Below are 26508 nucleotides of genomic sequence, written 5' to 3'. Positions count from 1 at the left end.
ATGGTGTTTGGACCATTGGCTGGCCATCTGGAAAACCTACAAACGGATCCCTGCTTCATACCAGACAAAGACCAATTCCACACGGATTAATGATTTGAATGTGAAAGACAAAACTTTCAAAGTTTCCCCCCAAATTCTAGGAAATACGATTCTGACTTTGGGGTAGGCAAGGACCTTTTCTTTAATAGACGCTTTTTAGGGCAGTTTTAGGTTTACAGCAAAATTAAGTAGAAGGTACAGCGACTTCCCAGACCCCCAGCCCCATTCACACACAGCCTCCCCCATTATCAACATCCCCCACCGCACGGATGACCCTGCGTTGACTCATTATTATCCCCTAAAGTGCAGTTTACATCAGGGTTCCCTCTTGGTGTCGTGCATTCTCTGGGTTTGGACAAACGAATAATGACGTGTCCACCATTACAGTACCATACAGAATACTTTCACTGCCCGAAAATTCCTCTGTGCTCCTCATCCCCCTGCCCCCCAACCCCTGGCAGGGCAAGGATTTTCTAGATGCCGAAGTTGCTAAGTACAAAAGAAAAGACTGACAAATTTAACTGCATTAAACTTAAGAACTTTCACTCATCAAAGGACTCCATAGAGAGAGTGAAAAGATCTTAGACTGGATCCTGGATTGGGGAAAAAAGCTGCTCTAAAGCACATTAGTGGAACAAATGGCGGAATGTCAATATAGCCTGTATATTAGACACGAGTATTATATTAATGTTAAACTACCTAAATTTGAAAGTGGTTCTGTTACCGGCACATTGGGTTCTTGTTGGCCCCCAGGATGGAAATCAAGAGAGACAACAAAGTGGAGTAGAAAAGTAAAAGTTGATTAGCTCATGCACAGGGCAAGGATGAGGGAGCCGGTGCAGGAAGGAAAGGGGCAGATGACTGGCTCGTTATGGAGTGGGATTGTGAGGCTTTTATTAGGCAAAGGCTGGGGAGGAGGGCCCTGTCCTGGCCTGTAAGGGGGGGGTTGTCTTCTTGCACTTGTGCTGTTGCACTACATGCCACCACACGCCCTGCGTGTAGCTTAGGATGCTAGCACTCCGCCCCGAGTGTGATTTTCAATGTGGTGATGTCGCTAGGCTCAGCTTCAGTCAGCTCCTGGGTGCTGGGGTGCGTCGTAAGCCCAGGAGAGTCCTGAAGCTGCTGAACTTGGATCCTGGCGGCCTCTATCCGATTCTCCCAGCTTGCCGATTGATTGGGGGCCTTATCTTGTGAGGCCAGGGGCCTTGCAGACGGCTGTGTCTCTTTAGGCTGGTTCCTGTCTCAGTTCTGTAGGTACAGAAGAGACTATCTGTTCACAGAGATACGTGCTGCAACTTACTTTTAAATAGATCAGAAATATATATACATATATATAGATATAGATATATATATACAGTTTCTCTTATACACAAATATAGCAAACTGTGAATCTATATGAAGAACATGCATACGGGAGTTCATTGTGCAGGACCCCTTCCTCAGCCTCGTCCTAGTGGACGCCTGAAACCATGGATAGTACTGAACCCTGTATATACTACATTTCTTCCTATACATACATACCTATGATGAAGTTTCATTTCTAAATTAGGTACAGTAAGAGGTTATCAACAATAACTAATAATAAATAGAACAATTATAACAATATACTGTAATTAAAAGTTACCGCAGATCTTAGCAACCTCGGCATATGATTTTTTTCTTTCCTTAAGTGGAGAAATTTCACCTTTACACTTTAGGGCTTTTCTCTGGCACAGCCAAATTGTCAGCGTCACTACCCTTGTGCCTTGGGGCTGTCGTTAAGTAAAATAAGGGTTCCTTGAACACAAGTACTGCGCTAGTTCAGTAATCTGATAACCGCGATGGCTAAGTGACTGACGGGTGGGCAGCATCCACAGCATGGATGTGCCAGACAAAGGCATGAGTCACGTCCCGGTGGGACAAAGTGGGACAGCGTGAGATTTCATCACGCTACTCATCACGATTTAAAACTCATGAATTGTTTACTCCTGGAATTTCCCATTTAACACTTTTGGACAGGGGTTGGAAAGTGAAACTGTGGAAAAGGGGGCTACTCTATTAGTCCTGAAACTTTTCTGAAGTTTGATTTTTTTTTAATAAAGTAAAAAAATTTTTAAACTTGAAAACACATACTATAAACAGCGAGAAAATATTCGCAACACATACAATTGACAAAAGATTGGTACTGAGAATATATATATGTGTGTTTTATTTTATTTATTTATTTTTTTTTGGTGAGGAAGATTGGCCCTGAGCTAACACCTATTGCCAATCTTCCTCTTTTTGCTTGAGGAAGAGTGGCCCTGAGCTAACATCTGTGCCAGTCTTTGTTTTTTTGTATATGAGCCACTACCACAGCACGGCCACTGACAGACGAGGGGTGTAGGTCTGCACCGGGGAACCAAACGCAGGCCGCTGAATCAGAGTGCACTGAACTTAACACCTAGCCCACCGGGGCTGGCCTGGCTGCGTACTCTTCCATCCCTTCTTCATACAGCAATGATTTCTGTAATACTGTTTTCTATAGAGAGAATAAAAAGATTATGAATTCTTTCTTTTAGCCTGGCTTATTAAAATTTTTTTGATTAATATTTGGGATGTAAAAAGCAGGTGTCTTCACATCCAGACAAACTCACTGTAGTTTTGTTATAGATTGTGACCTACCAACCCAGGGAGTCTGATAAATGTTACTTTGTGAGATTCGCATCAATCAAGAAAAAGTGTGAAGTGCACTTAGAATCATCATGTAATCATGAATACATTCCTGATGGGAAAGAAGTTCCACTTGCCCAGGCATTGGTCAGAATTGGAGCCTCTGCTTATGAGTTTATGCACCTAATGAATTTCACAGACTAGCCTCTAGCTCCCTACATGTCAAACTACATCCCCCCACCACGCTGATACCCCCAGCGCGGGATCCTGCAGGCCACACTCCTCACATCCTGATACGATCTCTGTCTGCACTTTCCTGCTCTGGGGTGAAAAGCAAGAGCTTAACATGAACAGACTGCAAACCTCATAAAGACACTCAATGAACTCAAAGAAAATACGTCCGGAGCTCAACCAGCCTCGGCTCCATTCCCAAGTGCCTGCAGCCATCCACCACCACCCAATTTGAGAAGCGTCAAAGGAAGGGAAGCCATAGAGGAAAGAGAAGGTGGTCCTACTCCATCCTGGTTTAAATCTCTTTCTTTTGCCGATTTTACAAAAATATGCGTCCACATGAACACACTGCAAGACTCCTCTTTTAGGGCTCTGGAAAGAACCCACGGCGGGTCCTGAAGCTTAAATTTCATTAGTTTCGTCCTATATTTGCCTCTAATTATAACGAAACACTGGCGACAACTCAAGTGGAAAACGGATAAAGAACGATACACACGGGCCGCCCGGTGGCGTAGCGGTTAAGTTCCGACGTTCCACTCGGGCAGCCCGGGTTCACCGGTTCGGATCCCAGGTATGGACATGGCACCACTTGTCAAGCCATGCTGTGGTAGGCATCCCACATATACAAGTAGAGGAAGAAGGGCACGGATGTTAGCTCAGGGCCAGTCTTCTTTGGCAAAAAGAGGAGGATTGGCAGATGTTAGCTCAGGGCTGATCTTCCTCAAAAAAAAAAAAAAAAACGAAACAGAACTATACATAAAGGACTTGACGGACACACAATATTACAGCGGTGAAAATAAACATTCTATCGCTTGTTTACTCTTAACAACATAGATGAGTCGAAGAAACAAACGCTTGAGGATAAAAGCAAATCCCATAAGGCTATATATGTTACGCTATTTTTATAAAGCTCAAAAGGAAGAAAGACAACAACATATTCTTCAGGAATGCATCCAACTATGATAAAGGTACTTACTAAAAATGACAAGGAGAGACAGAACTCGGGGTAGCGGGGTGGGGCGGGGGTGAGGGAAGAAGCAAGAGGCAGAACCCGGCAGGTGCACGCACCTCTGCGTAATGTTGGTAACCTGGCGGAGTCACAGCCTTCCGTTTTCTCAGCGTGCTTTAAAATGTACACACTTGTTCATTATATTATTTTGCAGGCGTCACATATTAGACTGAAAATATCCTAAAACCCTTAAGACAGTACTTGAAGTCGTCAGCCTCTGCCCTCCCCCATCCCCATCCCTTCTCCACCGCAAGCTGCCTGGGGCTCGGGGCTCCAGAGGCCGGAGAGCAGAGAAGGGACAAGCCACCGGACCGAGAGCCGGGACTTGGGTTATTCTCCTTTGGGGGTGGGGTCTGGTGTGGCGATGTGCGAGCATCATCCACTCTACCCAATAAGCCGCATTAAACCTACTCCGGTTAATTTGACAGCTGTTCTGCCAGCTCCAGGCAGAATGGGTTTGCAGGCCCCTGCCCTCCCTTTCACACTCAGACGTCCCACTTTCCGAGTGCACCAGGCCCCGCGCCCCGCCTGCTTCCTTCCGGGCCGTCTGACTCTTTTTCCCCAGTCCCGGCCCACTCGGTTACGTCGATCCTTCCCGGAGGATCCCAAACCTCCCGTCCCTGCAGACCCGGCCCAGCCGCCCCGGGCTCCGGGCTTTACCTCCAGCCGGCGCGGGGCGGGGGGCGTGGCCAACGCGGACTTCCGGCCACGCCCCTCCCGCCACCGCTCCCAGCCGGGCTCCGCCCCCGCGGGGCTCCGCCTTCCGCGCCGCGCCAGCTCCCAAAACCCGGACAAGTGGACTCCGCGCTCCGCCGCCGGGGCACGCCGGAGTGCCGCCCAGCCGTCGGGGGGGTCGTCAGGAAGCCCGGCCCCGCGCTGGAGGAGGAGCGGCCCGCGCGGAGCGGACCGGCCCGGGCCTGCGCGGTGAGTCTGCGGCCTCTCCCCTGGCCGCGGGCGCCGGGCCGCGCCGAGGGCGGCACCCCCCCTGCAGGCCCCCTCCCACCCCGCCGTCGCCCCGCCCCCGTCTCCTAGCAGCGCCGTGACGTCACGCGCCCGGGTGCGGCTGCCGGGCGGGTGCGGGGCGACGCCCGAGCGGGGGTGGGCCGGGGCGCTGGGGGGGTCGGGGTGGGGCGACGGCGGGCGTCGGGGCGTGGGTGGGAATGGGGGTCGCCGCCGCCTGCCCCCCTAGTTCCCGAGCGGGTTCACCGGCTGAGGACTCGGTTCCTGGCGCTTCCCGCTTACACGGAGCCGGCCCTGGCCCGCTCCCCTTATTTTGGGATTTGGGGAGACTGGATAGTGATTGCAGACCCTCAGTTGCATTTTTGTTGGGATTTTCCCGGAAGAATGGACTCTGACAATTTATCCTAAGAATTAATTTTTTTTAAGAAGAATGTTTATATGCGATAGTCCCCCAATTAGGTTAAATGCTGCTTTCCCACTTTCACTTTGCAAAAACACGTTTTGGGCGTGAATGGGTGTGGCCCTGGCTCCAGCCCGCTCTCTGGGGGTGAGAATGGTGTGCGCTTGGACGGGTCGCTTCCCCCCCGGGGGCTGCGCGTGCTCGTGTGAAAATGAGTCTACACTGCACCATCCAGCAATAAAGTGCATCCGTGCGTCTGTCTGTACGGGGGGTCGTGGTACCCTGCTTAGGAGCCAGCGGGAAGCCCCCAGCCCTGTAGTGGGACATAAGCACCATGCAAACGGTACTTAGTGTGTCACACCAGCATTTTTCGCTCTGCTTTGTGGTTTTGACTCGAAAGATTCCATTTGTGCAGCATCCCTCCTGTTTTCTCTTGTGAAGTGTCATATAAGGATTTACTCCGGAATTTCCGTAATATCTGGCTTTCCAAGGGTGCGTGGCCAGTGTGCAGAAGCAGGCCGTGTGCGCAGTCAGGCTGTGCTGGGCGGTGTGCGCTGTTCACCCCTGTGTGTGAGGAGGACTCTGTTGTCACCAAAGGAAAGAGGAGCATGGAAGGAGAGCTGGATGAAAGTGGTGTCCTGGTGCCATCTCTACCCCTTCCGGGAAAGCCCGGGGACGCCAGGCTGCCTCCATGGTGACCAGATGGTACCTTATGGGTAAACATTATTGAGGGTAAAATAAATCTCTTTATGTATTTTCTTCAACAGAGTTTTGAAGGATGTTTGTCCCAAGATCTCTCAAAGTCAAGAGGAATGCTAATGATGATGGCAAAAGTTGGGCGGCTAAGAGAGTTAAACCAGAAGCAGAAGACCTTCAGTTGGATGAAGGCCGAGAGGGTCCAGTGGATGGTGCAGTGGCCACGCCAGACGGGCCCCGCCCCGCGCCATGCCCCTCCCCGGGTCCAGCGGGCCCGATGGCCAAGGTCGGTGTGGCTGGACCTGGGCAGGGCGCAAAGGACAGCGGCCTTTCCGAAGAGCCTGTTAAGTCATTTTCCAAAACCCAGCGCTGGGCAGAGCCCGGGGAGCCTGTCTGTGTGGTCTGCGGCCGGTACGGAGAGTACATCTGCGACAGGACGGACGAGGACGTGTGTAGTCTGGAGTGCAAGGCGAGACATCTCCTGACGGTGCAGGAAGAGGAAGAGAAGTTAAAACTCGGCGGGCCCCAGGGAGCCGACTCTGAGCCAGCGTCTCTACCACAGGCAGGTTACGTCTACAAAGAGCACCCCTTCATTTCGAACCTGCAGGGGGACCAGATTGAAAATCTTAAACGGCAGCTGGGAATTGTAGTTCAAGGGCGAGACGTCCCCAGGCCCATCATTGACTTTGAGCATTGTGGCTTCCCTGAGGCCTTAAATCACAACTTGAAGGAAGCAGGCTACGAGGTCCCCACCCCCATCCAGATGCAGATGGTCCCCGTGGGCCTGCTGGGTAGGGACATCCTGGCCAGTGCGGACACCGGCTCGGGAAAAACGGCCGCGTTCCTGCTTCCTGTCATCCTCCGAGCTCTGTTGGAGGTACGTTAGACTTCCCCTGCATTATTCTCAGAAACAGGCGAGCTGTTTACCAGGTTTCGTCCTTAACTGTCTTCCAATTGCAACCTGAAACACGACATTTAGAATTTTAGTCCCTAGTGTTCCTAGAGATTTTGCCTCTGATAGGCGTTTGTGTGGAAAACATAATTGCAGGGAATTCTTTTATTGTGTGGCACCAAAGATCTTCATTGAAGGTCTCAAAAATTGCTTTCCCTACGAAATGTTTTCCGTCTAACAAATTTTCTGTTCGAGGAATAAGCTTTTAATTTGGGGGGAAAAAAACTCCTGCTGACCAGACGAGCTGCAGTTTTTCGGTGTCAGTTTAGTTTCCTTGCATTTTGTGTTTTGAAAAACCCGATTTATACCAAAGTTGGAACACTGCCGTGGAGTTTCAGAATAGACCCTTAAATGTCATCCACGGTTCGTCTTCAGATGATACTGCCTCCCCTTACTTGTGAGGTTACCATGTCTGAAACCCTCCCAGTTATGATTAGCTTAAGAGACATTTTGGGTGATTGCATGTCAAGCACTGGTGAGCTCGTGGGGTATGAAGAATGGCGGGGAGGGAAATAAGAAAAATGTAGGCAGAGAGAAGAGCTAAAGGAGGAGGATTTGGGAAACTGAAGAGTGGTAGAAGATAAAATGAGAGAAAAAAATGGAAGAAAGCCGCAGATGTTCGAAATATAGGTGAAACTCAACTGGAGGACCAAAATAGAGCTATCGGGCAGGAAATGGGTATTTATATAAGGAAGTAATTTGGACAGAGAAAGGAGTGAACACACAAAGAGAGCTGAGAGGCAAACCCAGGGTAGAATGCCAGCTTTAACCGCCTGTTCTCAGTGATGAGCGGGTTTTCTCTTGGAGAAGGATGGCTGGAGCCTGCAGGGTCGCATCCACTCGGAGGAAACCTTCAGTTGTCCCCCCTCGGTGACTGCGCTTGCCTCTCCCTGGTCCCACTTTGGATCTGTCGTGTGTATCTCTGTTGTATAAGAAATGGGTTCAATTTGTGATGGCTTTTGGAGGAGAAATTGGCAGTGAGCAGAAGGCGGGAGGGCTGCCATCCAGCAGGGCTGGTGGGGATGCTCTCAGAGGGAAAGGCTCCTGGACTCGCTGTCAAGATTCGGTCCATATCGGCAGGAGTTGATGGCTCGTGTTTTTAGACTCGTTTTTCACATCTCTGCAGAGCAAGACCCCCGCTGCCCTCATTCTGACACCAACGAGAGAGTTAGCCATCCAGATAGAGAGACAGGCCAAGGAGCTGATGACCGGGCTGCCGCGCATGAAGACCGTGCTGCTGGTGGGGGGCCTGCCGCTCCCCCCTCAGCTCCACCGGCTGCGACAGCATGTCAAGGTAGGCGCCCGTTCCGGAGGATGCCCTTGCAGGCTGCTGTTCGCAATGTGGGAACGAGTTCATTTTTTTCCTTGAGAAACTTATGAGTGTGATTTTTAAGTGGCCTTAAAATTCTTGCGAAGTAAGCCTTAATTTTTAAGCTTGATGCTTATAGGAAATGCCAGGAGCAGAGCTTACTGAGTGCCTGGTGTGTGCCATTCGCTGACACGTGTTCTCACGCACATTCTCACAGTTCATCAGCACCTCTGCTCTTGGAGGCGGGTTGGTGTATCCCATCTTTTAGGGTTGAAAAGTTGAGTCTCTGAAAGCTGGGATTTATCTAAGGATCCATCGCTCATATGCTTTAGAACGATTCCTGCAAACAGGGACCTTATCCCACAGAACCACAATACAGCTGCAGAGTCAGGAAGCGGACGTGGACACACCGGATGCGTCAGGAGTTAGCACTGCCACCAGCTGCTCCTCGGGCCCCGTCACGTTTTGCTCATTGCCCCATCAGCTTTCTTTGGACGCACAAGAGATGCGTTCTGAATCGTCTGCCGCATTTAATTGTCCTGTCGCTTTCATCCCCTTCAGTGTGGAAGAGATCTTCAGTCTTTCCTTTTTTCTCACCATCTTGACACTTTTCAGGATTATAAGCCACTTCCTTTGAAGAACGTCCCTCAATTGATTAGATGCAAGTTATGTATCTTTGACCGGGTATCACAGAGAGATGCTCTGTTCTTTTCGTTACCTCCTGTAGACGACAGAGTTTCAATTTGTCCTTTTACTGATGATATTATCTGAAAACTAACTGTAAAGTTATCATTACCCTTCGTATTGAGTATTTTGGGGGGAGCGCTTTCTGATCACAAACTTCTTATGCTTCACCAAACTTCCCACTTATTCATTTATTTATTTATTTTTATTTTTTTGAGATCAGCCCTGAGCTAACATCTGCCGCCAGTCCTCCTCTTTTTGCTGAGGAAGACCGGCCCTGAGCTCATATCCGTGCCCATCTTCCTCTACTTTATATGTGGGATGCCTGCCACAGCATGGCTTGCCAAGTGGTGCCATGTCCACACCCGGGATCCAAACTGGCGAACTCCGGGCCGCCAAAGTGGAACGTGCGCACTTAACCACTGAGCCACTGGGCCAGCCCCCCATTTATTTTTTTATATCAGTCTGGACTCGTGGTTCCCTATTTTATTTAAAGGGTTATAATCTGGGGCCAGCCCAGTGGCATAATGGTTAATTTCACGAACTCTGCTTGGGCTGCCTAGGGTTTGCAGGTTTGGATCCTGGGTGCAGACCTATACACTGCTCATCAGGCCACACTGTGGTGGGGTCGCACATACAAAGTCGAGGAAGATGGGCACAGATGTTAGCTCAGGGCTAATCTTCCTCTCCAAAAAAAAGGGGGGGCGGCGGGGTTTATAATCTGTCATTATTTGTTTTGATACTCCAGTTGTCCTCAGTTTGATAGTGGAAGCACCTTCAGGTGGATTTCTGTGTCCTTTTATCATATCCCGTCATTCTCTGAGCACTGTCTTACTTTCTATCTGAAGAAGATGTCCATGCTCACCTCGTTCTTTCCTTGCCTCGGCCCTGCAATCCTGCCTTTCTCCAGGGAGCCTGGTTCCTTGGGGTGGAGGACAGTCTTTAGAAGCAGCATCTGGGCTCGAGGTCCGGCTCGTGGCTGGCGAGCTGTGGTTGCTTCAGGAGCTCACAGTGACCAGAGGCGGGGAATGTATCTAAGTGTGGGAGTTTCTGTGTCACATTTGTCTGAGGCCAGGAGTCCTGCTGATACTTCCAACTCTAATGCAACGCAACTAGGCTCATTTTAGGTTTTCTGTTGCCATGTTTGTAACGCTGACAGTGAGAACCCACCACCCGTTCTCCTCTATGCATTAGACCGGTCCTCCTGTATGCAACCAGTCTCCCCTCTTGACCCCACTTGCGCCCTCCTCACCCCTCCGGCCACAGCACCCCATGCAGAGCCTTCCTCACTCTGCTGCCACTGCAGCTGCCCCCACTGGGCCGTGTCCCTCGCAGACACCCTGTGAGAGAGAGAAAACAGCGGATGTGTCTGTCTGCTCAGCAAAGCTGTCTTTGAAGGGCAAGGGCAAGATGAAGACCTTTCAGATAAACAAAAGCGGGAGAGTTTATGACCAGTAAACCTTCTGAGGGAACTTCTAAACTAAGATATCCTGCCGATAAGGGAGATGATTCCGGAAAGGAAAGGAAGGTGTGGGATGGGAGAAAGCTGGGGAGCCAAGAAAATGGCAAGCACGCGGGTAAATCTACAGAAACATCGACTGGATAAAACCAATAATAATGAGCAATCTGCAGGGTTTCTTAAAAAAAATAGAAATAAGATACTGGCCAACAGCAGCCTGTGAGCACACGATGGATGAGATTGGGGTTCAGGTATTTGCCCTTGATTGTTTAGGAAAAAGGTAAAAATGTCAATTAACTGTAGACTTTATTACGTTATGTATGTTGGTTAAAATTCAAGGGAAGCATTAAAATAATGAAAAAAAAAAAGTTTATAATTTCCAAACTGGCAGAGGAGGAAAAATGACGTAGATGGGTGAACACAACTCAAAATAATTAAAATTGACTTACATGTGTGTTTCTGAGGTATCTGAGAGAACCCTGTAGTGGTCTGCACCCAGATCCTTAGCAGCGTGACGTCTTCTCCTTCTCAGCGATCTTACCGTTGTGTTGGTGTGGACTTGAAAAGTGGAATACAGTTGACTTTCTTAGCTCGTTTGTGACTCTGCTATACTCTGTGCCAGGCACTGGCTCGTTTATTCCTCACCGTGATTATTATCGTTTCCGTGTTGTGGATGAGGGAACAGATTCACGTCCTTATTAGGTGCTGGGGTAAGATTCCTGCCTCAGTTTCTTGACTAAAGAGCCTCTGCCTTTAACCACTCCTACAATATATTCTAAGACCCTCAGGAGCTTTCAGCAACCTGAGAAATCCCTGTGCCAGCCTCTTAATTTAAAAACAAAATAGGCCCAGCTCAGAGGTTAAGGGTTTGGCACTTGTTCACAGAGCCAAATAGCGGTCAGCCTGCCTGCGAGGCATCCCCTGCCGGGCTCCCTGCCTGGTTCCCAGGGCTCGGCCTGTGCCTCCCCTCCCTCCCGACTCGTGGCCTCCCGGGTCCAGAACGCACGTGGATGCCTTTCCCTCCGCCTGGCCGTCCACACCTCGAGCCCTCCCACAGCTCCTGTAGGCTTTAGTTTCTGTGTTAGCTGGAACAGGAAAGATCCCTTCCTTTGTCGTACATGATGCTGATCCCACCAGCGTTTATCTATCTGTTTCTTCCTTTGTATTGTGAGTTTCCTGAGAGCAGAGACCATGCCTGACTTACTCATCGTTGAATTCTGAGTTCTCAGCACAGTGTCCGGCACACGTTAGCCGCTCAGTAAGTACAGAAAGAAAGAAAGAAAGGGGCCGGCCCCAGGGCCTGGTGGTTAAAGTTCTGTGCACTTCAGTTCAGTGTCCCAGGTTCAAGGGTTCGGATCCCAGATGCGGACTGACTCCACTCATCGGCCATGCTATGGCGGCATCTCACATACAAAGTAGAGGAAGATTGGCAGTGGATGTTAGCTCAGGGACAATCTTCCTCAAGCACCAAAAAAAAAAAAAGAAGAAAATGAAAAGAGATTTCATCTAAAAAAAAAGAATGAATGAATGAATGAATGAGTGTTATCTGATTTTTTTATTTGCTTTTTCTCTCCTATTCAGGTTATCATAGCAACTCCAGGGCGACTTCTGGATATAATCAAGCAGAACGCTGTAGACCTCTGCGGGATAAAAATTGTCGTAGTAGATGAAGTAAGTAGCCGTGCTTAGAAACAGTAGTCAGCTGATTTTATATAAGTTATGAAATGCATATTATAGTTATATAACTTCATTGTGTATGCACGCAATTCCTCCCCCAAAGGAGAAAAAGTCAGGGTTTTTTTTAAATGGCGGCAGTGGTTCTTAAGCTGGTTCCTGTGTGACACTGCAGCTAGCTAAGGTAGTGTGCACTCAAATGAAACCACAGCTGTCTCTTCCTAATTGGCAGAAAACAAATTCAGCAAGTGCTCTGTGCTCAGTGATAAGATTTTTGAACACTTGATGCTGGCCATCGTTTGTCTGCAAAGATCAAGGGATCCGTGGCAAGTAAGTGTCCGCAGGAATTTGGGAAGTAGCTGATAATGCTTCGTGGGGTGACCTTTTTTTATTTTTCCCGTGTGGACGTTTGGGTCTGTGATCGCGGTTGTCTGTGTGGCATAGAGCAGCCAGGCGTTTTCTGCTTTTGGCTTGCTTAATAAGGTGAAGGAAATGTGTTATGATTCGATGATGTTCCACTGTGCAGACAAGCACGAGAACACAAAACCACGTGCCAGCCCGGACCGGGCGGGAGCCGTTCCTGCCTACAGTGCAGCCACTGTCACACGGGTCCCACGGCAGTGACAGAGCAGAGGCCCGTGGTACCTGGCAGTGGTCAGAAATGTGGAGTGTGAGGTGCTGGCCCGTGATCGCAACCTGGCCTGCTGTCTGTGGCCCAGTGGGTGGCAGTAGGATGCCAGAGGCTATGGACAGAACACGTGGCCAAGACCACAAGAGTAGGATATGAGCCCGCACCCCACCTGCTGAGAGGCCTCGGGCAGGTCATTCATCGTCCAGAGTTGTGGAAGGATGAGTTAGTGATTGGGAAGATGTCTCACAGACTGAGAAGTCGCACACAGGTGTAAAGCTTATTCAGCCCCTTGAGAAGCATCTTCGTGGCCTGGCCCTTTGGCGGAACTGGTCTGTTGCATCTGATTGTCGTCAGACTTCCTGCCGCCCGGCCCGTGTGCCGAGTTCTTAAGTCCTCGCCATCCTCTGAGCCTGAGCAGAGATCCTCGCGGAGAATTTAGAGTCAGGTGCCATTCGTGCTCGCTTCTCTCGGCCGCGTTTTTGTTTTCTTCGGTGAAAGGTTTCCCCCAGGCACCTCAGTGCTCGCTCGGCACGAAGCAGGTCTCAGGCAGCAAGTGTGTGCCGAGTGCCCCTGTGCGCAGCGCGGCCCCAGCCCCCGGCGGCTAAGGGGCGCGTCTCCGTGTGGTCCAGAGGGGCAGTGCTGGTAAACAGTGTCATCGGTCGGTGCTGAGTCTGAAGGCGGCACAGGTGGGCCGACTCCGGATGAGCTTGGATGGCGCCACAAAGGAGCGTTAAATACCGTTCAGGCCTCCAGGGTGCTAAGTCTGGTCGGAGACAAAGACACATATACTTCAGATAAAGGCAAGAACGTGGGGCTGCCTGGAGGTGCAGTGGTTAAGTTCACACGTTCCATTTCGGCGGCCGAGAGTTCGCCGGTTCTGATCCTGGGTGCGGACATGGCACTGCTTGGCACGCCATGCTGTGGTAGGCGTCCCACATATAAAGTAGAGGAAGATGGGCATGGATGTTAGCTCAGGGCCAGTCTTCCTCAGCAAAAAGAGGAGGGCTGACAGCAGATGTTAGCCCAGGGCTAATCTTCCTCAAAAAAATTAAAAAAGTGCATTAGAACCGTGAGACCTACCAGTTTCTCTCAGGGAGGAAGGTTAGAGACAAGGACCAAGGTGGAGGGTCTGGCCTGTGGAGTTGGAAGATAAGTCAGTGAGCAAAGAAGTAGGCGAGAGAGCAGAAAGGAGCTGAGAAGGAATGTTGTCCCTGACGAAGAGAGTAGTCGCTGTTTCAGGAGGAGGTGGGGCATGGGAATGGTCAGGCACGAAAATTAAGATAATTCGTTTAGAATTAGGCAAATCTGCTTTGTCACCCTCTGGTCTCCTGCACGCCTGTCCTGTGGTCTAGAATTCTCTCCCGCCCCACCTGCCTGCTCTTCCTTCAGTGTCCGTGACGGGGCAGCCCTCCCTCGCTCCCCAGGCTCGCTTCGGGCCTTCGTCCCCTGCTCTGTCGGCCTGTGTGCAGACCCTGTCAGCCCTCTCACGCTGTGCTCTCTGCGTCCCCCAGAAATCGAGGACGGCGTTCTCCCGAGCTCCCCTAATAAGACTCGCCTGCCGTGCTCCACGAGTGTCACAGATACCAGGCTGCTCACTGGGACGTTCTGATCCGGTGGGTCGGAGTTGGAGCCCAGGAATGTTCTAGAAACTGATTCTGGGTGGTGCTTATCTTCAGAGAGGTTTGGGACACGCTGACCAGCATGCTGCCTGACACATAGGTGCCGGTTCAGCGTTTAGGGTTGAAGACTGCTGCTTTATCCGGTACCTTTGTAGGGTTTTTTACACCCAGACAGTGTTCTTGGTTTTGAGGATGCAGAGGAACGTGAGATGAGCTGTGCCAGGTGGACGTACACGAGGTGACGTGACAGAGGCGTCTCTATTGTAGTCGGGGAGGGCTCCCCGAGGTGACTTTCATGTTGAGATCTGAATGAAGGGCCAGCCCCGCGATGCTCCCTCTGGAGGGAAGACCATTTCAGACAGAGCAGCCTGCGCACAGGAGCCGAAGCCCGAGCAGGGGGGAGCTGGGGGCAGGGGGAGGGCCCGTGGGGCAGGCGTGGTAGGGGATGAAGTCAGGAGTGGGCGAGGATGAGGACCGTATCGCTTTAGGCCCTGGTTAGGAGTCGGACTTTCTTCTAAGCGCTGGGAAGTCGCCGGAGGGTTTAAGCAGAAGGGTAACAAGATCTGGTTCACATTCTAGAAGAATCTGTGTGGTTGCTTGAGGTGAGTGGGTTCCTGCGTGGGAGCGACGGGAGCGAGAGCAGTCACAAAGGCGAGCTGGAGTGGAGGGGCTGGGTTGGGGCCGTGTTGTGGTGTCCACAGGACTGTTAATGGGCTGGAGGCGGGGGACGGAGCAGAGAGAGGAGACGGGAGTTTCCGAGGCTCCCGGTTCCCGAGGCGTGTCCCGGAATGGGAGAGGGTTTGGCAGGGAGGAAGTACAGAATTCTGTTGTGAGCGAGTTAAGTTTGAGGGCCCGTGAGATCCAAGTGGAGACGTTCAGTCAGCAGCTGGATTCTTCCACCTGAGTTCAGAGAGGCCGTTACGGCCACAGATGAGATCCCGGGCGTCTCTGATGTGCGCGTGGCATTCGAACTGTAGGATTTGTTGAGGTTACCTGGGGAGAGGGCGTAAATGGGGGTAAAAGGGGGCCTAGGACCCAGCCCAGGGGGGTCTCCACCGCTTAGAGATTGTCCACCATGTGGAGATTGATCTAAAGAGAAAGGCGTAGCCAGTGAGGGAAGAAAAATAAATTGAAGGGGGCCTGTCAACATGTCATGTGCCATAACTTAAATATATCATATTTCAGGCGCCGGCTCGGTGGCACAGTGGGTAAGTTCGTGGGCTGTGCTCCAGCAGCCCAGGGTTCACCGGCTTGGATCCTGGGTGCAGACCTACACACTGCTCATCAAGCCATGCTGTGGCAGCGTCCCACATAGAACAAGTAGAAGGACTTAGAACCGTGATGTACAGCTGTGTACTGGGGCTCTGGGGCGGGAAAAAAGAAGAAAGGAAGATTGGCAACAGAAGTTAGCTCAGGGCCAATCTTCCACACCAAAAAAGAATAAAAATAAGTAAATAAATAGATCATATGTCAAGTGTATGGATACTGTAAGTTTTGTTTGACCCATCTATTTCCCTGCGAGACCATAGTCTTTAAAGGTGGGGTCTCTTCGTGTGTCTTAACCACTGAGCACAGCAGTGTAGCTTGGTGTTCACGGCGTGTGGTTGGAGCCGGATTGCCAAGGTCCACGTCTGGGCTCCAACACCTGATGGATCCCTGTGTGATATGCCTCAGTTTCCCCATGTAAAACCAGGGTCATAGAGGTGCCTCCCTCGCAGGAGTGTTACGAGGACACGTGCAGCCCGTGGAAAGGAGCCTGGCGCAGGGTGAACGCTGGGTAAATGTGAGCTTCAGCCACTCTTCGCTGCTCAGTGGAGTTGGGTGAGGGAGCGCTGAGCTGGGGACCTTCACGGAGGTTTTGGTGGCACAGACGGAAGCCGGATTCTCGGGGACTAAGGACGTCACGAGCAGTGAAGTGTAGGCAGCACTGAAAACAGAACGTTTCCCAGAAAAGCTTGGCCACGTGTGTTTTTAATTAGAGGTCACCTGTGCTAACCTCTCCCTCTGTTCTTACCTCTGACTCTGTTTACCCCTTAATGTTACCGGAGTCCTGGCTTTTCCTCCCGCTGTGGACTCTCGTGTTTCTAAAGTGGCTTTGTTTTCATTGTGAGTGCTTCTAATATTTGAAACACTATATATTTATGTAGTACTTTTTTTTTTCTATTTTTGGGTTTTTTTTTTTTGAGGAAGATTGGCCCTGAGCTAACATCCGTGCCCATCTTCCTCTACTTTATATGTGGGATGTCTGCCACAGCATGGCTTGACGAGCAGTGCCATGTCCACACCCAGGATCCGAACCGGCAAAAACCTTACGCTGCCGAAGCAGAGCGTGCGCCCTTAACCACTGCACCACCAGGCCGGCCCTGATTCATCGTGGCTTTTGAACCATACACTTTAGACCCAGTACGTGAACAGCATGTGTGTGTCTGTTTGTACAAATGAAAAGAAGTTTCATGGGACAATACCTACCACATGCAATTTTTCTATTCTGATATTTTCTATTCTGTCCTGTTTTGTGGGTTTAAAAAAATGCTATTTGTGGCTCATTTTGCAGTTTGAATGACAACCATGTTCTATGAGTAATCCATGCACGTTAAAGACGGGTTGGAAATAAGGGGGAAAAGCATCATATTCCTCGCACCTTAAAATAACCATACTTATTCATTTCTTTTCCGTTTTCACCCGCGCGTGGTTTCTGAGAGGCCCTGAGAGTTCAGCCTTTGTTCTGTAGACGGTGGGAGCCCCGAAGGACTGTAGGCAGGAGCGTGCCGTGATCAGACTCTTATTCCTGATGTGCAGAGGAGCCTGTGAGCAGGGAAGCTGGTTCCCAGGACGGAGGGGGTCTGAGCCTGGGCGGTGGCTATGGGGTGGGCACGAGGGACTCGCAGACCTCATTTAGGAGACTGGAAGGGAGCGAGGTAGGGGCGGTGTCTGGGTTACGGGATAATAGGGGACCCCTGTTCCGTTCTTTATACCTTGTTTGTTTACCGAGTATTCTATAGTGAGCGTATTACTTATGTTATAGAAATAGTAATAAAAATTGCATCTTAAAAAGAGTTCGAGATAGACCAATGGATGGCTGTTGGATTTGACGCTCTGGGAGTGACAGATGACCTGAAAGAGGATGTGTGCAGTTGCAGCCGGGTGAGGGGGCGGAGACCCTGGACTGAACAGAGAGGGCGGGAGGGGACGCAGCAGGTGCAGACAACTCTTCAGGAGCTCGGATGAGAAGAGAAACGACAGGATTTATTCCCAATGGTCTGTACTTTCTCTCAAGCAGCAGAGCAAGGCCATGGACTCGATGAGTGGGGCGTGGTGGGATTATTGAGGAAACGTGGGTACCGTGCGTGTGTGTGTGCACACGTGTGTGCGTGTGTGTTCTCGATGGCTCGTAGCCAACTGGAGCACTGGCTGAGACGGCCCGTGCTGGGGGCGCTGTCCCCAGTGTTGTAGGTACTTTGTCTCATTAATCCTCGTATCAGCCCCATGAACTAGTTAACTGTTGTCGTCCTCGTTTATAAAGGGAAAGACAAAGGCTGAAAACCATCCCTGAACTTGCTTAAGGTCATCGATACGGAGCCAGGATCAAACCCAGACCATCGTGATTGCTGTAGAGTTTTTAAATGTCATAGAAGAAGAATATTCAAATGAGTGTTCAAACTTAAATCAGACAGTACGTTAGTGGACTCTTAAAAATGCAGTGCCTGAGTCTAAATAGTCTAAAATAATTAAATATCTTATTTTCCAAAATAATAGACACCCAGATTATGTTTGAAAATGAAGATAGCCTCAATCTTTTGTTATTTTAAAGCAGCACAAACTTAAAATTCTTTTTTCTGTTTACTTAGTAATACATTCACTGTTTTTAAAAACCGGCAGTGCAGGGGCCGGCCCAGTGGCACAGCGGTTAAGTTCACACGTTCTGCTTCGGTGGCCCGGGGTTCGCCGGTTTGGATCCCGGGTTTGGACATGGCACCGCTTGGCAAGCCATGCTGTGATAGGCGTCCCACATATAAAGTAGAGGAAGATGGGCACGGATGTTAGCTCAGGGCCAGTCTTCCTCAGCAAAAAAAGAGGAGGACTGGCAGTAGTTAGCTCAGGGCTGATCTTACTCAAAAAAAAAAAGACAAAAAAAACCCCCCAGCAGTGCAGAAGTAGATACAGAAGTGAAAGCCAACACTTATTTTTTTAAAGATTTTATTTATTTTTCCTGTTTCTCCCAAAGCTCCCCATTACATAGTTGTGTATTTTTAGTTGTGGGTCCTTCTAGTTGTGGCATGTGGGACGCTGCCTCAGCGTGGCCTGATGAGCGGTGCCATGTCCACGCCCAGGATCCAAACCGGTGAAACCCTGGGCCACTGAAGCAGAGCACGAGAACTTAACCACTCAGCCATGGGGCCAGCCCCCAACACTAATTTTTTTAAATACTTTTTTATAAATAGATGTCCATGGTAAAAAAAAAACCCAAACTTTGCAAAAAGCTATGAAAAATGAAATGGCCCCCCATAGGCTTCTCCCCAGAGGTGGTAATAATGGTTCTTGAGCACGTCTGCAGATGGTATCATATTGTGATGGTGTTCTGTACTTTGCTTTTTTCCTCTTCGTAGTGATTCATTATCATTTAATAAATGGCTTTCTGGTCACTGGTCATGACAACAGAGTGTCGTCTTCTATGGATCTACCATAATTTATTTACCAAGCCCTGTAGTGATGGCTATTTAGGATGTCTATGGTTTTTTGCTGCTGTTAATAATGCCATAATAAAAATCTTTGATGTTGTAAACATATCGTGACACCATATATCAATATATGTAAGTGTATGTTTTTCCCAGTTGAGCCTTTGTCTTTTGACATTGTCGTATATTTTTCTGGGTAGGAATTCTTAATTTTTTTATGTTCTCAATTATATCAGCCTTCTCTGGGTTTTAGTATCAAGAAGGACTAACCTTAAAGTGATTTTATTTTAGGCCGACACCATGTTAAAGATGGGCTTTCAACAGCAGGTGCTTGACGTCTTGGAAAACGTGCCTCAGGATTGTCAGACCATTTTGGTTTCCGCTACAATTCCAACCAGCATAGAGCAACTCGCAGGCCAGCTTCTGCACAACCCTGTGAGGATCGTCACCGGAGAAAAGAACCTGCCGTGTTCCAGTGTGCGTCAGATTATTTTGTGGATAGAGGAACCAGCCAAAAAGAAAAAATTATTTGAAATCTTAAATGTGAGTAGTCAAGCTGGCAACCCTGTTTTGTAAATTGTGTTTGCATTTTTCACAGTTCTTAAGAAAATAGTGGGATTTTTGGGGTGTGGCCTTTTTTTTGTTTTTTGTTTTTGCTGAGGAAGATTGGCCCTGAGCGAACATCTGTTGCCAATCTTCCTCTTTTTGCTTGAGGAAGATTGTTGCTGAACTAACATCTGTGCCCATCTTCCTCTATTTATGTGGGATGCTGCCACAGCATGGCTTGATGAGCAGTGCTAGGTCCATGCCTGGGATCTGAACCTATGAACCCCAGGCTGCTGAAGTGGAGTGCACAGACTTAACTACCACACCACTGGGCTGGCCCCAGGAGAGTGGTTTTTAGATGCAGCTTTGGGGCAATTTGGTATAGATACTTAATAAATTACCAGAGTCAGCCCTGATGGCCTAGTGGTTGAAGTTTGGGGCCCTCACTGCTTCGGCGCCCCAGGTTCGGTTCCCGGGCACAGAACCACACCACCCGTCAGTCAGTAGCCATGCTGTGGCACTGACTCACATAGAAAAACTAGAAGGACTTGCAACTAATATATACAACTATGTACTAGGGCTTTGGGGAGGGAAAAAAAAAAAGAGGAAGATTGGCAACAGATGTCAGCTCAGGGCGACTGTGTCCCAGCCAAAAAAAAAAAAAATTGCTTTACCTCCCTCAGAACTCTGTGAGAATCAAATAAATTTTTATTTGTAAAAACATGCTGTATAGATGCAGAGTAGCTTTTTCTTTTCTTTGTTATAGAAAAACACTTAAATATCAAGATTATTCCTTAAGAATATTTTTTTTGTTTCAAAAATTTTTAATAGTGTTATATATCTAAGGTGAGGACAAGTTCTTTCTTGGCTGTATACTACCTTGAGACATTGAATTTTTTAACAGTAACCAGCTTAAACAGAAATTTGTTAAGTGGGTGATAATGTGCAAGGATAGTTAAAAATATGGTGTTAAGGTAAATATGGTTTGTATTGACTGTGAACAGTATTGAAAATCTTAAATTGCACTTAAAATTTAAAAATTATTTTTGCAATATAGAGATAGAGATAGAGAACTGGGAAGGGCAGTAGACAGTTTGGCTTATGTTTGTGCGTATTTTAAAGAAAATACTCATTTTAGCAGAATATGCCTTTTTTTCTCCTTAACAGTATTTATAAATTGATTGGTAATGGGCTTATACTAATGCTTTTGGAAAAACTCCCCATTGTAAATTATGTCGTATGAACAATTTTAAATGCGTGTTTTTAATTTTCCAGGATAAGAAACTCTTTAAGCCTCCAGTGTTAGTGTTTGTGGACTGCAAACTGGGGGCAGATCTGCTGAGCGAAGCAGTTCAGAAAGTCACAGGTCTGAAAAGCGTGTCTATACATTCGGAGAAATCGCAGACAGAGAGGAGAAACATCCTGAAGGTTTGACACGCAGCACCTCTCTTCTCATCCTTCCTCCAAACCTGTTTTGCCTTATTTTCGAGAGATGCCCTATTACCCGCTGGTCTTTAGAGCAGACCTGGTTTTAACGACTGCGTGAGCTTCAGAGCAGCCCCCGCGAAGTTCCTTGTGCCTCTTGCCCGGGCGTCTGTGTTTTGGGAGCAGTAAACCTGTCCCCTGGGGACCCACTGACGGCCTCCTAATTCCGAACCCGCCGTTTCTGAAATCAGGTCGCTGTGAGCTGGGGCTGAGCAGGAGCTCACCTTTGGAAACGGTTTGCCCAAGTGAATTAATAGAAAAAATTCAGGGGCTGGGGGGGTGGGGGCGCGTTGGGAGGACCTTAAGCTACATACGTTTCTGAGGTGTACAGAGACCCCGTACACACTGAAAAGATATCGCAACAACAAAATAGAAGAAAGTACTGGGAGAAAAAAAAGATACGTAAATGACATAAAATCACCTAAGATAAATTCTGAATAATGAATTTTGTTGCTTTCCTGGAAAGGGACTGCTGGAGGGAGACTATGAAGTCGTCGTGAGCACCGGGGTCCTGGGACGCGGCCTGGACTTGGTCAGCGTGAAGCTGGTCGTGAATTTCGACATGCCATCCAGCATGGACGAGTACGTGCATCAGGTAAGACCGACGTGCGGCCACCAGCAGTCTTGGGCAAGGCGTGGTCGATATACTGGTAAGTTAAAAAAAAAGAAAGAAAAAAGCTTTTATAATGGACGCAAAACTTTGTATATTTTTGCTTTTAAAATATATACGTACATAAATTTTAAGATCTATAGGTATGCCTAAAATGCATTCACAGATAATTGGAAATAATAACCTAAAATGTTAGTTTCAAAAAATTTTAAGTGGCTCATTTGGGGTTTATTTTTGTTTCCTTTATATTTCTTTTCTTCCCTGAGCATATTAAATGGCTTTTATAATCCGAAAAAAAGAGGCTTTGTTTTACAAAGTTCATGTAACTGGCCAAAATAAAATTGACCCGTGAAAGTATTTGTGTTTTTAGGAATCTTGTCCCCATCTCCTCTTCATATCCTTACTTGTTCTGGTCTTTCAACCTTTACAGTTTTGTTCCTTTTTTCACAACCAGAGATAACAGTAGCTCTCCTTTCTAGCAGAAAAAAGAGGCTCCTCTCAGCGCCGCGTTATCTCACCCACGGTGCCCGTCTTCCTTCTCCAGCATCACTTACACGCTCTCCACGGGGAGCCTTTCTCCGGTGTTCTCAGAGTTGCCTCTGAATACCACATTCCCTGGGCCACCACTGAAACGCTTTTAGTACTTTTAACTCGTTATTGCTTTTATTTTTACTTAGACATAATAATACACCGGTACTTCTTTCTCTCTCTCTTTTATTTTTTTGAGGAAGATTAGCCCTGAGTTAACATCTGCTGCCAATCCTCCTCTTTTTTTTTTTTTTTTTTTTTTTGCTGAGGAAGACTGGCCCTGAGCTAACATCCATGCCCATCTTCCTCTATTTTATATGTGGGACACCTACCACAGCATGGCTTACCAAGCGGGGCCATGTCTGTACCCAGGATCCGAACCAGTGAACCCCAGGCCGCCAAAGCGGGATGTGCGCACTTAACCACTGCGCCACCAGGCCAGTCCACTCTCTCTCTCTCTTTTTTTTTTGGTACCGTCTCATTTCCCTGTGCATCAGGGAATTGAGTATTCCACAGGCATTGATTGTTCAAATAACTGACGTTTATTTTCTGTCAAACTTTTAATAATTCTGGATGGAAATCTTTCTAAAATATTAAAATAGGCAAGAAGCTTCTTTGCTTCTTAAGTAGTGTGCTGATTATAATGATCTCGTCTTTCCTCGCTACCCCGAGGGCGAGCCCATGGCTCTGCTCTCCTCCCTGTACTGTGCTCTGACACAGCAGTGGCCTCGGGGGCTGATGGCATATATAGTTTCTCCCCTCTGCCCAGAATGGCCCCAGATCCTTCTGCTTTTCTAGTCTGTATCTGGATGTTTGTTGTTTGTTTCCCTAACTGAAGGACATACACACAGTAGCAAATAATGCAAATAACAAAAGATACAAAATGAAAAGTAAGTCTTTGTAAGGTGGCCGTGCTACCTTTCAGTGGCTACCACAGTTAATGGTGCAGAAAATATAAATGCATACGTATTCATATATACACACATATGTGCACACCCTGTTAACGCTTTTTGCATAAATGGGACCGTGTTGTACCAACTGTTCTGTACCTTGCTTTCTTTATTAAATACATCTTAGACACCTTTCCTTATCAGCATCCATCATACGTACCAGTTAATAAATGTTAAGATGTATCGAGAGCTTACTGTATGGCCAGGTGCTTTCTATGCTCTTTAAGTGTTTTCACATGTTTGGTCTGGCTTGCTCTGTTTTAATGGCTGCACAGTAACGTGTTGTGTGGAGGTACTGTAATTTATTTGGTAAACCCTTTACTGATGGACAACCATGTTTCCAGGGTTTCGTTATTAAGTATACACTGCAGCCAACATCCAGGTACACAGCTCTTTGTGCCTCTCGTGCAAGTACATCGGTGAGGTCAATTCCTAGTAGCAGACCTGCTAAGTCAAAGGATATGTGTATTTTACGTTATAATAGGGTTTCCATGTGTCTGCTTTTTAATTTTGGGGGTGGGGAGCCTCTGAGGAAGTAGTTTGATATTTGTGAACGTCAGCTGTCCTTTAGAGTTTGGAGACTACTGCTATTATTTTTTTTTAACAGCCTTCTATCTCAGTATAAAATATCCCGATATAAAGTATGTCTCCGTGGATATAATTCACGCACTCTACAATTCACCGGGTTAAAGTGTACACTTCCGTGGTTTTTAGTACATTCATAGAGCTGGGCAACCATCACTGCAGTCAGTTTTAGACAATTTTCATCACCCCAAAGAGTAACTCCGTCTGCATGCCATCAGCAGCCACCCCCCATTCCTCGTCACACAGAGACGCACACGCTCAACCCTAAGCAGCCACTGCCCTGCTTTCTGTCTCCAGCAGTTCTGTCTTCTGGACGTTTCGTGTAAGTGGGATCACACAGGACGGAGTCTCCTGTGACTTCTTTCCCTTAGCACCGTGGTTTCAGGGTTCACCCGTGTTGTAGTAGGTATCACTGCCTCGTTTCTCTTACTGCCTAATGCTCCTTTGTAAGGACGCGGCGCCTTTGTTTTCCATTTATTCATTGCTAGACATTTAGGCTCTTGGCACTTTTTGGGTACCGTGAACAGTGCTGCTATGAGCATCATGTACAAGTTTTTGTGTGGACATACGTTTTCATTTCTATTTGGCATCACCTAGGAATGGAATTGCTGGCGCACATGCTAACTCTGTTTTTAACATTTTGAGGAGCCACCAGACTGTTTTCCCATGCGGCTTCAGTGTTTTACATTCTTACCAGCAACAGATAAAGGTTCCAATTTCTCCACATCCTCATCGACACTTATATTGTTTATCTTTTCAGTTATAGCCATGCTGATGGGTGTGAGGTGGCATCTCCTTGTGTTCTGATTTGCGTTTCCCTGATGTCAGATGACGCTGAACATCATTTCACGTACTTACTGGCCATTTGTGTGTCTTCTTTGGAGAAATGTCTGGTTAAATCCTTTGGCCATTTTTTCAGTTGGGTTGTCCGTTTATTATTGAGTTGTAAAAATCCTTTGTATATTCTAGAAGCCCCTTATCAGATACGTGATTTGCAAATATTTTCTCCTGTGAGTTGCAGCTGTTTTTATGTTAATTTACAGTTTTATTGGAACAATTCAGGAACATAATTAAATAAATCAGGTAAAAGTAAAAGCTGATAATGAAAACCAGGGTTCCCTTCCCTCCCCTTCTTCTGCACAATCTCATTCCCTAGGGGCCCCCGCTTTCCACTCTTTTTTGATGTTTCCTCCTTTGACAACGTTTGAAAAGTCCTGTATATTGTCAGGAACCATCTATTCATTTAAATACTCTGAATATAGACTTCAAGTTCTACATTTCAGTTAAGGAGCAGAAAGTGACCGCGGTTGTGTATTCCCCGCCTTCTGAAGAGCTTCTCAGTATATTTGGAGACAAGTAAATTTTGTTCCTTTTCAGGTGTCTCCATCACAAATTAGTGTCCATTTATTTCTGTCAAAATGGGAAATAACTATGCAAAGATGGATTTGCTTAAATCCCACGTTTCACAGCACTTGAGTGCTCTAAAGCAAATGGTCCTTTTGCCCTTAATGCAGTTGCTTTAAAAAAGTTTTTACCTGGGCTGGCCCGGTGGCGCAGCGGTTAAGTTTCCACGTTCTGCTTCGGCGGCCCGGGGTTCGCCGGTTTGGATCCCGGGTGTGGACATGGCACTACTTGTCAAGCCATGCTGTGGTAGGCATCCCACATATAAAGTGGAGGAAGATGGGCACGGATGTTAGCTCAGGGCCAGTCTTCCTCAGCAAAAAGAGGAGGATTGGCAGCAAATGTTAGCTCAGGGCTAATCTTCCTCAAAAAAAAAAAAGTTTTTACCTTAACCCACCTTTTATGTCATTACCCCCCCTACACACACATACACACACACATATGTAACTGAAACACATGTTTCAGAAACAATACTAACTTTTATTGTATGTGATCACTTTCGTATTTTCTATTTGAGCGGTTTCATTAAAAATCTGCTGGTGGGGCTGGCCTGGTGGCACAGTGGTTAAGTTTGCACACTCCACTTCAGTGGCCTGGGGTTTGCCGGTTCAGATCCTGGGTGCAGACCTATGCACCACTTATCAAGCCATGCTGTGACAGGCATCCGACATATAAAGTAGAGGAAGATGGGCACGAATGTTAGCTCAGGGCCAATCTTCCTCAGCAAAAAAAAAGATCTGGTGGCAGCCCACTAGATTGCTTTCACAAATATGTTGAGATGTACAGTTCAAAATAACGTTATCTGAATGAATGTTAATCTTAGCAAAGCCTCTTTAAATACTAGTCTTCCTTTTCTTTCAGGAGACATTAAGGTTTTGCCCATTTTGAAAATGGCCTCTGATTTCATTTCAGATTGGAAGAGTGGGGAGATTAGGTCAAAATGGAACAGCGATTACTTTCATCAATAACAATTCCAAAAGACTCTTCTGGGATATTGCAAAAAGAGTAAAACCCACAGGATCCATTCTTCCGCCCCAGTTGTTAAATTCTCCTTACCTTCATGACCAGAAAAGAAAGGAACAGCAGAGGGAGAAACAGACACAGAACGATCTGGTCACAGAGGCTAATCTTATGGCCATTATCAGAAAACATGATAAAAGTAATTCTCAAAAGTGATTTGTTATACCACTTTGAATAATTTTATATTGTGTATTGTCAGTGAAATTTCTGTATGTTATCACTCTCCGGTTTGAGTAAATGGCAGATGTACATGAAATGAAAAAATTTAACATGATTTAAAAATGTTTAATAGAATATCAAATTTATACAGCAATATTGTATTTATTTCCCTTTATGCCACTTATAAATTAAAACATCAGAAAATGAATTGCTAAGTAAAATAAAATTTCTTTTCTCTGGATAGAGTATTTTTT

At 47.5% G+C, this 26508-nt stretch overlaps 2 protein-coding genes across 10 annotated transcripts; one reads left to right on the top strand and one right to left on the bottom strand.

Moving 5' to 3' along the window:
* Positions 1-156: 156 nt before the first annotated feature.
* Positions 157-5963, bottom strand: LOC111771351 (uncharacterized). The gene is made up of 4 exons (XM_070255762.1): positions 5925-5963; positions 4571-5095; positions 3970-4024; positions 157-1287 (listed from the first exon to the last, which is right to left on the bottom strand). Exons 1-4 carry the CDS (start codon positions 5961-5963, stop codon positions 1265-1267), a joined length of 642 nt encoding a protein of 213 aa, XP_070111863.1. The 3' UTR covers positions 157-1264.
* On the top strand, positions 4676-26495 carry DDX59 (DEAD-box helicase 59). Of its 9 annotated transcripts, none has more exons than XM_023632746.2 (8): positions 4676-4834; positions 6038-6843; positions 8045-8212; positions 11952-12041; positions 19262-19513; positions 20792-20944; positions 21468-21596; positions 25988-26495. In XM_023632746.2, the coding sequence occupies exons 2-8, from the start codon at positions 6049-6051 to the stop codon at positions 26249-26251; spliced, it is 1851 nt and encodes a 616-aa protein (XP_023488514.1). In that variant the 5' UTR covers positions 4676-4834; positions 6038-6048; the 3' UTR covers positions 26252-26495. The 9 variants fall into 9 exon arrangements, with proteins under 9 accessions (XP_023488514.1, XP_023488517.1, XP_023488515.1 ...); XM_023632749.2 differs by having other exon boundaries at positions 4696-4834; positions 6038-6528; XM_023632747.2 differs by having other exon boundaries at positions 4804-4967.
* Positions 26496-26508: the final 13 nt, after the last annotated feature.

This window comes from Equus caballus, chromosome 30 (genome assembly GCF_041296265.1).
Source record: "Equus caballus isolate H_3958 breed thoroughbred chromosome 30, TB-T2T, whole genome shotgun sequence".
Taxonomy (NCBI): Eukaryota; Metazoa; Chordata; class Mammalia; order Perissodactyla; family Equidae; genus Equus; species Equus caballus.
The sequence above is the reverse complement of the archived record's forward strand: the minus strand, read 5'-3'. Positions and strand labels throughout refer to the sequence as shown.